Genomic DNA, 15,364 nt, shown 5'->3' on the forward strand with positions numbered 1-15,364 from the left:
GGGTTGGTTTGGGTTTGTTGGTTATTTTTTTCCACTTCACTTTATGAACATTTTCCAGGGGACTGGGGAAGGGAGGGGAGAAAAGAGACCTGAGAGGGTTCATTGTTTGGGTAATTTTCCCTACTGCTAAATGTCAACATCCTACGCCTAATGCTTGGAGAGTAGCTGGACTTCTATTTCAAGCTTTGCAAGGGATGGGAGAGACTCACCTTATCTCTGTAACATGGCCCAAGCGATGTTTGGGTTCTATTTAGGGATTTGAAGAAAAGAAGGAATTGATAACCTTGCCATATGAGCTCCGGGTTGGCTACCTGGCACTGGCTTCCCTCGTCAGCACGGATTCTGGAGCAGCCCTGGAATCCATTTAGCACTTGGCTTAATCCTGCTCTGCTCATTCTGGGAATCTGTCTTTTGTCGTCTGAGTGGTCAGATGTTGCACAGTTGCTGGTGATGACGTGTCTCCAGCTAGAGTGATCGGTGATCCTGGGGATAGGAAGTGTGCTGAGATACCTTGCTTTGCCAAGGATATCACCTAGGACTTTGCTGTTCCCACCATAGAGGGCCTGTGGTGAGATGATTTCCCAGGGGACATCATCTGTGAGAGCTGCCCTGGCTACTAACAGCTCCCCTTTCTTGTGGATGCCAAGATTGATTTATCTTGGTTTTTGAGAAGCAGGACTTAAAATTCACATTCCTGCTGTGCACTTACAGCAGGTATCCACAGTGCCTGCTCACATGTGAAAAAGGGTGAGTAGTCTTTCAGAGATGAAAGCCAGCTATTAATGGTTGGAGATCTGGGCTGGGGCTCTGTGTTATAGCCTCAAATTTGCCTTTTGCTGTCTTGAAAAAGTAATTTCCTTTCTTTGTGTCCCTGCTCCCTTGCCTGTCGCCTCTCCTGAGGCTGCAGCCTTCTGCGATGCAGGTGTGATGGAGCTCACAAATGCTGCCTACGTTGTCAGAGGTATTAATGGCCTTTGTGAAGTGCACTGAAGTCTCTGGGTGTCAGCGCCTTGTTAACACGTGTTTTGTCCTCAAGGAAACAGAATCAGCTCAGTTTAAGAAGTCAGGGATTGTATTCTGTCCTTGGGAGCAGCGAGGCTGTGCGGTGGTGCGGGAGATCCCGTCTCACCTTGTAGTTTTAGTGGGAAAAATGGGGTGATTGCTGATATGATGATGGATGCTGAAGTAGGCTCCTCATGGCCAAAAGATTCCCAGCTCTTCCTCCTCTTCACTGGCTTGTGTCTTCTCATAAATCAAAACCGTGAAGAAAAATGTTAACTTCATTATGGAGAAATCAATAAGTGAATGATTCATTAGCTGTGTGGAGAAAGCTGTTGTGAAAATACTTTAGTAATCCAGGTAATTCCTTGTTCAAGAACTGATGTCAACCCCTGCATATGTTAATCCTGACCGAGTGGGTGTTTTTTAGCTTCTGAGTTTGGTCAAATAATTGCTTATTTTCTCAGTTTCATTCTGATATCACATTTGGCTTCTCTTGTGATACCTGCTTGGATAAATGGGGAGTTATGAAAAGAGGCACAGTGAAATGACCTGCTCTCTAGTCTGAATCCAAGGTAACTGGACGTATCTATACAAATATTTAGAACTCGCTGTGTTTGCTCAAGTTTTAACCTTGGTCCTGCAAGCATGTACATTAGTTTATCTGGCACACAAGTGTAATGGAACAGCTCACATGAATAAAGCTAAACATGTGTAAATGTTTGCAAGATACGGGTCAATAATTCTTTGGAAATCATAGCAAACCAGCTCTCCATTTTCTTATGCAGTGGTATTCTCCTCTCCCTCTTAGACAAGTGGTCTGAAATATCTGTAATAATCATTATGGTGTGGTTGTTCCAAATAGCTCACAGCCAGGATGCAGAAACTCAGCTAGTGTAAATTGTTATTGTTCCATTGACTTCAAGGGAGCTACAGGAGATTTTATGAACTGAGGAGCTGCCCCCACATTCTCAAATGTCCAAAACTGCATATTAGGGCCAAATAAGAGGTCTGCTTCCATGTGCATGCCTCCATCAGGACCAATTTTTGTAAGTGTTCGTTGGCTGCAGATTTGGCTGCAGTTGTGTGTGCTGAGCCCTTTGGAATATACTGGTCCAAAGTCTTATCGCTAATTCATCAGCATCTACACATATTACCTCTATTTAGAAGACATGGGGCCAACCAAAGCTGGTTGACACTACAGATAGTGATTTGCTCCACTTTCCAACATTGAGGTATCAAGTGTAAGAAGGGACCGGGAGGAGGGTCAGGCAATAGTGGCAATATAGAAGAAACTGGCTCATCTAGAAGTCCAAAAATCCCACTTTCCTAACAAGCGCAAGGAAAAATGAAGCACAGAGCAACCGATGGCTTTTCAGCAAAGCTTTACATTAATTAGCTTTGACAAATTACCCAAGCTAATTATGGGTTTAGTGATTAATTGCACACTGACTTTCTTTCTAGGAAATGTGCTTTCCTCCTCCTGCTAGCCTGGTATTTGCATATGTGTTGTAAGGCTTGAGCTCCAGTGGGTGCGAGTCAGCCAGTGGGGTTCTTTGGGGCATTAAACTTCTGCAGTGTTTGATCATAAAGACCTGAAAATAAAGGTAAAAGACTGCTCAGTAGAGCTGGAAATGAAAGACCTCAGCCTCCTTTCTTCATAGACCATCATATACTAGGCAGGTTAGGAGGTTTGTGTAGGTGTAGCACCACGTCCCACTTGGACTGGTCAGAACTACCTTGTCATTGACCTTTCCTTAGGGAGGATCCTGGATTTCCACTTCGAGTTTAGTCATCTTAATTCTAGCAGTAGATGGAACCTCCTCATTACTCTGAAGTGGTGGAGGTCCAGGTCCTTGGCGACATCTTTGCATCCAAACTTTGGGAGTCGTTTTCAGACACTGGCTTGTTCCCAAGGAACCACAGGAGTACAGTAGCTTTCTGCATTTAAGAAGAAAGAGGTCATGGTACAGGCTTTGTTGCTCTGTCTGAAGGATCTGAAACGTCAGTTTATGCTGTTGAAGAGTGGCTGTGGGGCTGGTGGTGTTCCTGGTGAACATAAAGCTCTGTGCAGTCCCTGGATCTGCTGACTGTGGACCTTGGGACCCACCAAGTGTTCTGGACCATTGGTCCGTTGTTTAGAAATCTCTAATTTAAAAGAAGCTAAAACTGAAAGGAAAGTAAGAATGGGAGTAGGAACTAGATCTGCAGTGATGAGAGTGAGAACTAGATCTGTGGTGTTGGACAAGATCTTCTGCCAGACACAAAGTATCTGAGGACAAAGTTGATGTCTTTGTTTTGTGTCTGCACAACTCCCAGAACAAATGGGTTCCCACTTCGCCTTGAAATCAAGTAACTACTTTAACATGCTGCAGAGCCCGAAACAAACTCCAAGGGAATAGATAAATTCACTTGGACTCTCCACCATGCTAATGTGAATACGTGGCTTCGAGACTGGAACTGGCTCATGCCTGGATGACTCCAAGCATAGCAAAGTCAGCTTGTGTCTGGCTGTGGTTGACCCTTAGCAACCCAGTGAACCTTGAGAAATACTGGAGGGCTGTTAGCACAGAATGAAATGCATTAATTCTCACTCTCCTCCAGCAGTGTACAGCCTTAGGGGAGATGGAGGAGGTGATGCATTTTTACATGAGTTGAAGCCGATTTTCTGAGGTCTTGGATACTGACTGTGAAAGAACTGTGATAAGCAGTCTGCAGAGAGCTCAGGTGAAGGAGCAGTGAGTCCGGTTGATGAGCCTGAAAGCAGAATATGCTTGTGATTACCCTTGTGCATCATGTTTTTAGAACGTTGCAGCTCATCCAGATGAAGACCATTTCCTTCTGTCCAACTGGCTGCTCTTGATAAGAACAGTGCAAGACAGCTCATCCTTCAGTTCCATGTGGTCACTCTGTATGGAGCAAGCTGTAGCCCTGGAGAGCACCAGCAAAGCCATTCAAGGGACTTTTGTGGCACTGGAAAGCAACTTTTGCTCTTAGCTCAGCTAAAGCATCGCTCCTTACATTTAGCCATCTACAAATGCAGCCTTCCAGAAGAACTGGGAAGCCCAGAGGAGAGCTCTTCATCATTATTAATGTGTCTAATAGCATATAAATTATAGGAAGTTAATGCCCAAAAAATCATAACTTGGGCAAGATGAAGTCGTTCAGAGAAGTTCTGCCATTTGCACCTTTGTACAAGTTGGCAAATGAGGCACAAACTGTGCCTGAAGTTGCCCAGCATCATCACTGGCTTTTCTCTTTCAGCCTGTGCCCAGCCAGAGGGATTCCTGATGGATGTGTCTTAGAGGAAAGAAATTATCCCAGAGGCTTCAGGTTTTATGGGCATGGGGCTTCAGCTCCCGTCTAACACAAGAGGCTGGCATGCATGGATGCTCCCAGAACGTGGGCAGAAGGGTTTTTTTTTAGTAGTAACTAGGTCTTTTTATTTCTTTTAGAATCTGGCAAGCCGTGTAGGGAAGGAGGTTTTGACATCCTTCCACCAGGGTCTGTAGGGACGGTTTGCTGTTAATGATCTAGGCAGCAAGACAGACCATCTGCTGATGTAAATCGGAACAGCTCTGTCGCCTAAAGTTATGTTACACCAATTTAAATCAGCCCATCATCTCCAAGACAAACCACCTTTCACTGCTTTCCCCTATCAAGCACCAGCTCCAAAGCACATTAAACCCAGGCACAACCTTCTTGTGGAGGATTCACCCCGCAAGCCTGTGCTCCCCATCCAAATACCCAGTCCAGGCCTTCCTCTGAACCTCTTCTCCTTGGAGGCAGAGCCCTGGAGGAAGAGGAGGGTGGGATGAAGACCCCCAAAAGGTGACAGTCATGGAGGGCTGGGCATGCCATTTGTTTCCCCATTTCAGGAACTAAATCCTGGCAACAGAAAGTGGAGTAAGGTCTCTTTTTCCATCTGCTTCGCTGGCATTGCTCCGGAGGTCATTGTCGGGGACGGAGGTCCTCGCTGGGCCCCATCTGCCTTCCCCGGGCTCCCTCATTTATGCCCACTTGGGCCTCTGACATTCTACTCTGTTTTTCTTTCCTTGAAAATGGATCGGGAATTGGGAGCCGCTGCGCAGGAACGCGCCTGTTCCCCATTACAGCTCCACCGGGGCTGTAACACGATCGTGCCTGCTCCGTACCCACACAGATATTTATTTATCCATACAGGCTTTCTCCTTGTTTTCATTAAGTTAGGCAGAAAAGGTTAATCTTTCTTCTGCTAAAGCTTCAAAACCAATCAAGCTAAATAAAATATGATTTCTTTCATTTCTTTTTTAAAGGACACTCTCTCTCTCTCTCTGATTTTTTTCCCCCTTTAAGTACCAGAATGAGGTCACAGACAGAGATGCCACAAGAGTAAATTGAAAACAGGTTGAAAAAAAAGCAAAAGGGAGAAAGATGGGGAGAGAAAACCACAATCAGAAGAAAGTGACTGGTAACGTTGCAAGGTTGGTTTCACCCAGGCTAGTAAAGAAGATGTCAAGACAGAGACATTGGTGCCTTCCTACTTTCCCCTTTCTATTCTTTCTAGGAATCTCAGAGGTGAATTGCAGCAGGGAGGTCTCTCATCTTCATTTCCGCTTTGGGTTGCACTGAGTTATGTCTGTGCCACTCAGCACCCAGACATGAGCTGAAGGTGTGGGAATGCCTGCAGAGAGAGGGCTTCCTTTTGCTCCTCTAATTTCCTGGAGGCTCCTGGTCTTGGTCTCTGGTTTAGTCTATAACTCCTGTCGTCTTCAGTGAGGTGGTTGATGGTTAATTCATCCTGCCCACTGGCCGCAGCCACTGGCACTGGCAATGCTCACAATGGAAGGACTGAGGCAGACTAAGACTGTTGGATGCTGCGAGCGAGTGGTCTGAGCCTGCTCCCACCCATTATCATTCCTCAGTCCCCATTCCTGGCCATCTGAACCTCCCGTCACTAGATATGTGCTCATTCAAGAGCAGATTAACAGCTCAACCTTGCAGGCAGGCAGCTGAGTAAAGGATGTCCTTCTCCAGACCAGGCATCAAGTTCAGTTCCCAGATGGGTATCTGAGAGCCATCACCGGTGGATGACCTATATACCTCACTGTGGCCAGAAGTTTGCAAAGCTTCATGAAATGGGATTAGCCCATCCCACCCCACTGCAATATCTGCTGTTATTTTCCTCTGGTTTAGGGCAAGCTCTGACCCACACAACACCAGCATCAGCGTAAAGATGCATGTTTACAAAACCAAAGAGGATGCTTGCCAAACTCCACAGTATGTGTGCAGAAGAGGATGAGGCAGTAGCGAGAGAGTTGCACTAGAGACAGAAGAAAAACGCTACCTGGAGGGAGCTGCATCTTCATCATCATCAGTAGTAGAGCAGAGATTGATTTTCAGAAGCTACCCGGGGAACTGAATGGTTTGGGGCAGACCAGCACTGGGAAGGCAGTGGTATGGAAAGATTCTTGCAGAGATTTGATGTGCAGTTGGGAGTATCAGCATCCCATTGCTGAGCACAATTGCTCTGTTACCAGTGTGCAGCAAGTGGCATATTTTGCTCTGTGCACAGCACTTACCACAGTGATGCTTGAGCTCTGGTCTGGATTTTTCACTACTGAGAAGTGAACACAGGTGAGGGATCCTCACAGGAGCTGGTCATTTTTCCTTGATATCTGTAACAGCTTGTTGCTTTATTTAGTGTGACATCAATTATTTATTACTATTAATGAAGGACACAGATGGCTGTCTGGTCAATAAAATATCTTCTACTCCACAGAGATGATCTATTTAGCTATCATTTACTCTGCAGAGAACCTTTGGATTCTTTCTGAAATTTAATAACACAAGCAAAGATACCAATCTACAAGGTTTGTGCTTCAGTGCTGCTTGGGGAGGCTGAAATCCTTCTTTATATTTGCTGGCGGGCTGTGTGCGAACACAAGTCCAGATGGGAAAGAGAAGCCCCTTTGCTTTCCAGCACTTATCCATATAATCCCCTTTATAAAGTGATCAAACTCCTTCTTAAAAGCTAGTTATGTTATTTGCCCTTCTCAGGAGTAGCCTGTTTATTCATATCCAATTTACCTTCTCTTGCCATTACTGCTCATTAGCCCAAATATTTCTTTTCCATCTGAGTGCCTGCCCTGTAGATGTATTAACAGGTTTATGTATCTCCACTTGGTCGTTTTATGTCTCTCCTTGCATAGTAAATTTGTCCTTTTTGTTACTTCCTTGTGAAGCCTTCTCTCCTGGTTTCCCCATGCCTTGTTCTTAAGCACAGATGAGCAATGTCACATACTGAGCTCTCACCATGGCCTTGTGCAGTTAGGTTGGTATTCCTCTATTGCTACATCCCAAGACCACTTTTCCTTGGTAGGACAACATTAGTGCTCCATTATTCTCTTGTAATGCCAGCAAAAGCACTCATTGCCTTAGTGACATTCCAGTGAGTAGGATCCAGTCTAAATCTAGGGAATAACTTGTTTTCTGGCCCTGGAGAAGCTTAGGAAATTTCTCTCTGAGCTCCATGGACTGAACAACGGCCTCTTACTTCTTTTGTGCAAGATGTTGCTGTATGCTCTGCTTCACCCAGGGGAGAGCACAGCAAAGCAGCTCCCCACGTTCACTGTGGGTTGACAGCTCTGGGCAGTCGGTTTGTCCCTGGGACATCCTTTACCCACTCCATCTTTGCTCCATGGTCTGCGCAGTCTGGCACAGCCAGCAACCTCACTGCTGCTTATACAGGTGCAGAAAGACTCCCAGCCTTGGGGCTGAGGTTTCAGCACCTTTGCTAGCATCTGTTTTGCTATTTTCATAACAACCTCTTTGCTTTGGCTTGATTGTAGCAGGTCCAATGAGAGGGGAAAGTTCCCCAGAGGCTCAGGGTTGAACACTAAACACCATCTTGCCATAAGGATTTTATTGCAAGGGTTTTGGCTTAACCCAAGCTGACACTGTGTTGGTGGACACTGAGAGCTCCATTTCCTTGCATGCAGGGGGACAGCAGTGCAACAATCTGTGCGGGTTTGGTCCATGGCAAACCACTGTGTGATGGAGCTGCCGCTGTGTTTCAGGGCAGTGCTCACTGCAACACTGTTCCCCTCAAAGCTGCACAGAAGGACCATGAAAGATGAGCGCTCAGAAGGTAGTGGGTGCCTTACAGAGTTAACGCTGCAGTTGTAATACACTCTTAAAGTCACTGGTTGAACATGACATTTTCCACCCCCTTTTCAGTCCTCCGCAAGTCCAGTTCCACCCTCCGCACTCCCTGTCTCAACCTTGTGTTTTTCTCTCCTGTCCCATCTCTTCTGCTCCCTGGCACAGATGTCCTGACTGATGCTCCTGGTATCCATGCACTGCCAGTCCACATCTCCACTTGATCTTGTCCAGTTGCTCATCATGGTCTCTCTGCTCAGCTTTTCTCTTTCCTGCCTCTCACTGGCTGCTTCTCAACCCTGAGTGCTCTGGAGGAAGGTGTGAGATCCCACAGCAGGCCCCTATGGGATGATGTTCCCCCTGTGAAGTCTCCTCCTCGTCAGAAGAGAGGTTTCTTGTGGTCTGAAGAGGCTTAAGAGTTCTAGTTCCAGTTCAGCAGCACAGTCTGGTTCTTTGTTATGTGTTTGTGATTCATCTGGTTTGTAAGTCATGGTAGTGTCTGTTCTCAATGACTTCTGGTGACAGGGAGTTCCCCAATCCAGCCCAACATCATATGAAAAGGGATGGTAATGAAAGTTGGAAATGAGCAATAGGGTTCTGTTTGTTTGTTTAAACCATAAACCCAGAGCTAAGGGGCTTGCTCAAGGCCATTCAGTGCTCATGACTTCCAAGCAGTGATTTACCATTGCCAACCCAACCTGCCCATTGAGTTGGCTTGGGATTTGGTATGGACCATGGCTGGGAATTGGGTTAAACTACAGAGACTGGTGACAGAGTTGCCTGAAAAAAAAAACAAAAAGTTTGGAAAGAACAAGTCATGCTGGGAGCATTAAAATGAATAATTAAGGCTTGGATTCCTTTAGGGAGGAAAAGAATTTATTGCTGCTCTTTTCTCTAGCCAAGGGGGACATTTGTTACTGAGTTGTGTATTTTGAGACAAGACTCCAATGTGGTTTGGAGGGGCTGGGGAGGAGGGGATTTCTTCTTCTACCTGGGTAATCCAGCCACACAGTGAGACCTTCTGGGCTGGTTATAGCACTGGGTTATTTCTTAGGGTCTATAGCAAGAAATCAGACTTGTGCTTCATTTCAGTCATCCTCAGTCACTTTTGCTCTTAGGAATATGAAGTGCTGAGAAGGGAATTCTCCTCCTCACTTTGCTGTGGTGTCTTGACATTTACATATGCACAAGGTACCTGGCACGGCAGTCTGCATCCAGGTTTGCTTATACCATGCTTATATCAGCATAACTCCATCAGCTGCAACAGCCCTTTCTCTGATTCCCATCAGTGGAAATGGGGGCACAACCAGGGCAGCTGCTCGGGCTTTTTTCACTGCTTGAGACCTTGGGCTTTCAGTTCCATTGATGTAAAATGGGAATTGAATGCAATGAGCTCTAACTGATAGACAACCTGCCCACTGCGAGGAGACAGGTTGCACGGCAGTGGATAATCATGCCCCAAAAGCGTAATAAATGGAGCGTTTTCAGTTTCAGCTGGGTCATGATCTAAGTGTTTAATAAGCTTTAAAAACCAGAAGACCAAGGGAAAAAAAAAAAAAAAAGGTTTTTCATAATTTTTAATTAGGATTTTTTTTTTTTTCTTCAAAAGCTTGTAAAGGAGCAATGTGTTCCTGAGCACAGCTGAAGGAGCTCCAGTCAGAGCTCCAGGAGCTGGCAGGGTGCATAGGAAAGGGAATGCAAAGCTCCTGATTTTCATTGAATAAAAATAAAACACACAAGAAAAGCCCCAGCGCGTTGAGAGAAATTCCATCCAAGCTCTAAAACTGTCTCTTTCCTGATAATCTAACACAGCAGAAATACATATCACTGTCACAGGTGATTATTGACAAAGGCCGTGTTCCCCTTAAGAACTGACTGCAGATGAACTCCCTACTAGGAGAGCCTTATTTATCCAGGCTTCCAGCTCTCCTGGGGACCCGCAGCCCATCCTTGGATGGTGGTCCCCCATGTGGAGCTTGCAGGGAGTCTACATGCTGCCTGGATGCTCTGTGAGTGCACCTTCCACTGTCCAAGCACTGACTTTGCAGGTTTCTCCAGTGGGTCCATATCAGCTGATGGCCCCAGTGTTTTCTACTTTGCTTTGTCCACAGGTGACACACTCCATATAGATTTGGGGCCATTCCTACCACAGCTAGAGTGTGTTGATTGCCTGTCCTATGTAGAGGTGTTCCTACAGTGGTTTTCAAATGGTCAGCAATAATCTTGTACCTGTATTGATGCTCATCTCTTTGCTCTCCAGGAGAATCCCTGAGCTTCGCAGATGATTTGCTTTCTGGCCTTGCAACATCCTGTGTGGCAGCGGGTAGGAGCCATGGAGATGTCCCTGAAACCAGCATCTATTCAGTCATTTTCAAGTGCCTGGAACCAGATGGTCTCTACAAGTAAGGAGAGGCACGTGGGGAGGTGCTGGGGGCAAGGAGGGGTCTCCAATGCTATTATTGTGACTGACTTTTTTGGTCAATGCTATGTTGCACCAGATGATGAGACTCTTGCTTTGGGCTGTTGGAATGGAAAACCAGGTCTGTAGCACTGGAGGCACTGGGAGTCTGAGGGAATAAGTGGAATAACTCACATATTTCAGTCTTCTTCCATGCTTCATGGATAGGGTTATGTGTCATGGATGAGCTGAGCTGACGTGGTCGGATTGAAGCAAGTTGTCAAATGCCTGGTGGACTGAAATAGCCAGATGTCAGAAGTGTGGTAGGTGATGTTTCTGGAAGTTGCTGTTTATATCAGGATACATACAGCAGATCAGAGAGACATCAAATCCATCTCCCCACCACCCAGTTACTTCTGCAGGGATGGTGGCCACCCTTGTGCTGATGTTCTTGTGTCTTCTGAGATGTTCTTTGAGCACATGCGATTGGCTTTTCTATGTGAATCCTGTGGAGCAATTAGTGTCCAAAGCCAAGGGATAATTTCAGGATCTGGATGTTAACTTCTCCTTCAGTATTGTTTAGAGGGAGAAAGAAACAGAGAAAAAGAGGCAAGGAGACAGAGGAGAGACAAAGTAAGCAAGAGAGAAACACCCAGGGCTTAATGTCAGAGGGACTGTAATAATTAAAATGCATTTTGTAGTGAGTAATGAAACTTTTTATGGGACCACAAAAGCATTTAAAACGAGAGCTGGCAAATGGTCTGTCAACGAGAACTTTTAAAGATCTTGATTAATACTTTCCCTTTGCCTCCCCGTCCACCACCTCCCCAGTTCAGTATGTTGACAGCCTCTGAAGAAGGAGAAGCTTTTATTGCACATCTCTTGAGTGGGGCTGTGTCAGGAGCATCTCCAAGTGATACCTCTTGCCATTGAATGGGTTTAGATGTTTTCTTGTTAAATATACATAATGCATCAATATAGCTATTAGTATCTATGTGAACCGGGCTGCTCAGAAAAGGTGCCAGGGGGAGGCTGGAGCAACCACAGTTTGCTATCAACCCACCACCCATAAACTCATCCGGTTGTGGGCTCTCAGCCTTTTGGCTGCTGAGGGCACTGGATGAGGGAAGAGCCACTGGGTTTGATAGGGAGGCTGCTGCCAAGGTGAATGCACGGAGTTGGGAGCCAGAAGGTCTGGCTCTTGGGCAGCCTGGGCTGCCAAATCATCTTCTCCATCTGCCAGGCAGGGATAATTGCACTCACCCATTGCTTTAGGGACTCTGTGATCTAATTCCTGATGTCTGCAAAGGGCTGGGAGAGCCTTGGGTGGAAGGCGGAAAGCTTTGTCCAGGGTTTTGTCATCCCTTTGGTCCAAGCCAGGCTTCTGCTTTGCAGTCATGAGGCACATTGCCGCGGAGGTGGTAAGCAGAGTCGGTGATGCCCCATGTCCTGGGGGTGGCTGTGGGCAGCTCCTGCTCTCTGTGGGTGCATCTGGGTGTGGGACTGTAGCTTCCATGGGCAGCTGTGGCTGCAGGCAGCAGTCCCCTGGCATCGAGGAGCTTTGGACCACATCCTTGTGTGGGGACAGGCCCTAGGGTAGCGCACAGTGCTGGCTCCATCCAGCAGCTAATGCTTAGGAGGGCTTGGCACATCATTCCCAGGGCTGTGCATGCTTAAGTGCAGATGTGTGGACACATGCATATGGATAAACGTCCATGTTGGCACTTGTGGGGCATGGACCCACACTCCTGGTCATCGTATTTATGTGCATCAATATGATGTGCATCAATATCAAACATGCATGCCCCAGCACACCTGCATGGACTGATACACGTGTCTAATGCATTGCCATGGATGCATGCAGATCCAGCACACACACACACACGTTTGCTCCAACCTGGGACCTAACCAGCACGTGTTTACTTAGCATGTGTGCATTCTCAGATACATAGGCACACACATTAAATATTCCTCTGCTCAGATGTCCACACAGTTGCAACACAGCATGAAGAAAGCCAGAACAGTGAAATGTGAGGCTAACACTCTGTTCCGAGCCCGCGCAGACGGAACAACAACAGAAACAGAGGCACGGGGTCATTGCTTAAATTGAATTTCTTCTGCTTGTTTCATTTGTTTCTGTGGAAAAACAGCTATCTTGGAAGGCTCTGGCCTGGGTATAATCCTGATTATAGCCACTCAGCAGGGACCTGTGCTTTTCTCTAGGCTGTTGGGTGAGCACACAGGGTTCAGCATCAGAGCTCTCCAAAAGCAAATGCTTTTGCTTGTTTCGTAGTCTGAGGGTGTCATGTAAACTGAGAGAGGGGACTCTTGAGATCATGGAAGTCTCTTCTGGTCTGTAAATGCATTGGACATCCTGTCCCTTTTCTTTGGTAGTACCTACGGCAATTACACCCTGTTGTTGACCATTTATTTGGAGTCTTACCAGCCTGAGATCAAAGCTGAGCTTGAGTATGAAAAACAAAACCAAGAAATGCTCTAGAAGCAAATAAATAAACAGAGCGTGATTGATTCCTCTGCTTTTGAGACTTCTGAAATTTCAAAACATAAACTAACAAAAGGAGAACTAATTCCTTTGTCCTTTGCAATTGCAGTCTGATGAAAATCTATTGCCTGTCATCTCTTTTCTTGCCCTTGCCTGTGGTATGTCAGGGTTGGGATGCTAGTCCCTGCACAGAGGGCTTTCAGAGGGAAAGTGGTTCATGTCAGCGAAGATGGGTACCGCAGGTTCATGTACACGTGTGGATACTGCTGCTGGTCTGTCACAGGGCCCATGTGTGGGGATCCATGCTGCAGCCATGTGCATGCACTTGGGTACCCGGACACAGGGACACTGAAGATGGTCCTCAAAGACTGTTGAGTTTGATTTAAGCTCTTAAAAAACAAAAGTCTTTAATTCTTGCAAAGTGCATCACAGGAGAGGGGATTATTCTCCCCTGAGATGCTAGACCAGAGCAAGCTGTCAAGCTTCCTCCCAGGTGGATCTGGACGAGGATGGGGTGAGGAGGGCAGAGGGAGAGATGTCTGTGTGTCTGTTAAGTGCTTGTCTTACATGGACAAGCCAGCGTGGGCAGCATTTAATGCCAATCAGACTGATGGTTTGCTGTGACAGGGAACTTGTGATGCACCAAGCACCAAACCCCAGTCAAGAGAAAGGGCTCTGGCTTGTCTCAGAGGTCTGAGGACTGAGCTTACATAGCTCAGCACCCTACGAACCCAACCAGTCTCTTCACTGTACAGACAGGAGCTTCTCTTGTGCATCCCACAGCCTCCCTGAGCCTTCAGCCCAGCTCATCCATCTCAGTTTCTCATCCCATCATTCCATGGGTGCCTGGGGATGTCTCTTCCCTGGGCTGTACCTGCTCAGCTGATGGAAAGCAGCTCTGCCAGCCCAGCACGTTTCTTTCAGATACATGAGGAGACACCAAGCATCCCTCAGCCAAAAAGGGAAATTCTGGAGAGGGAAATGAAACCCCCTCGCGCTCCTCAATGGAGCTGCAGTGCAAACACACCAACTTCTTCCCCGTGCCACAGATACTATAATTATAGATTAGATTAAATCCTAATGTTTCACTTTATTTACATTCCTGACTTAGCCTATTCATTTCCAGTGTTTGTGCCAAGAATCAGCACAAAATTTACTGGAAATAATATGAAAGTCATCAGGATCCCTTCCAGAGCCTTTCCTTGGAGTGCGTTCACGTGCTGAGAAGGAGCCTCCACTTTGTATTCCCTTTGCTGGCTCAGACAGGGTTTCCCCAGGGGGATCCTGAACCAGCCCAATGCCTATGGCTGGGAGAGTGTTCCAGGAGTGCTGGAAAGGTGGAAACCCCTTCTTAGGGGATGAAGGTAAGGCACCGCCATTGGATAGAAGGGGATACAGTTAGACTTCAGAATGACGGCACAAGGCTCCCGTCCACAGCAACGACCCACCAAAACCTGCCTGGCCAACGTGACCCCATGTAGAGCCTGAAGGCCACCTCCAGCATGGCCAGGCATAGCCTCTGCCATCATGTGCTGCCTAACGGTGAATATACCTTTGTTTTAGGTGAGCTTGAGGAAAGAGGCAAAGGTGTTGAGTAGGGGGAGCCCATCATAGCATGGAGAGACAGTGACTGCAACTCAGCAAGCTGAATGTGCTGAAGGAGCTGGCCCAGAGCAAGGCTGATTAATGTTGACTGACCTCTGCCTTGCGCATAGCTGGGATAAAGAGTGGAATGGAAACCTTTGGTGCTCAAGACTGTGCTAATGCTGGCAGCAGTCCCCCTGCTCCTTATATGATACTAATTGTTATTGTTGGTCTTCTGTCAGGAAGACACATGAATGAGCACTGGAGCAATTGGAGACAGATCCCAAATAGCTCAGTGGCATGGGTTAAAACACATCTGTTACAGCCTTGGCTGAATCCCCTGTGTGCACAGGAGCTGTGCTGCTTCATTGAATCCACCTCTTCTCTTCCACATGCTCTCCAGCTTCCTGAAGCCGAGTGGTGTATGGCTGTAGTTTCTTCTCAGGCATTCCTGGCTTGCGGAAGCTCAAACAAGGCAAGTCAGGAGTCAAACAAGTGTTTGCTAATCCTGGGGCTGTGCTTATCCTTCCTCAACAGCTTAAGGTTGCTTCAGAACCAAGCTGCCAAATGCTGGCTCAGATGAGTTGTTGTTTTTGCTGAGTCCGTCCAGTACCAAGCTGTCTGGGCCCATGTGGGCTTCAGTGGAGGTGGATTGGCCCCATGAAGGATGGTCTGTACAGGGAGGTCAGGAGCTCAGCTGAAGAAGGAGAGAATCTCTCTTTCTGCTGATACTAAAGAAG

General features: G+C 46.8%; 1 protein-coding gene across 6 annotated transcripts in view; it reads left to right on the forward strand.

Annotated features, from left to right (window-relative positions):
• The window catches only part of ASTN2 (astrotactin 2), a 344,763-nt gene that overhangs the window by 299,739 nt on the left and 29,660 nt on the right, over positions 1-15,364 (forward strand). For all 6 annotated transcript variants that reach the window (XM_062640264.1, XM_062640262.1, XM_062640269.1 and 3 more), the window contains one exon: positions 10,400-10,541. In XM_062640264.1, the coding sequence (XP_062496248.1) occupies positions 10,400-10,541 (142 nt within the window). The remainder of the gene's footprint in view (positions 1-10,399; positions 10,542-15,364) is intronic.

The sequence above is a fragment of the Pezoporus occidentalis genome, unplaced genomic scaffold (assembly GCF_034315485.1).
Source record: "Pezoporus occidentalis ecotype Australia unplaced genomic scaffold, CSIRO_AGI_Poc_V1 ctg64, whole genome shotgun sequence".
Classification (NCBI taxonomy): Eukaryota; Metazoa; Chordata; class Aves; order Psittaciformes; family Psittacidae; genus Pezoporus; species Pezoporus occidentalis.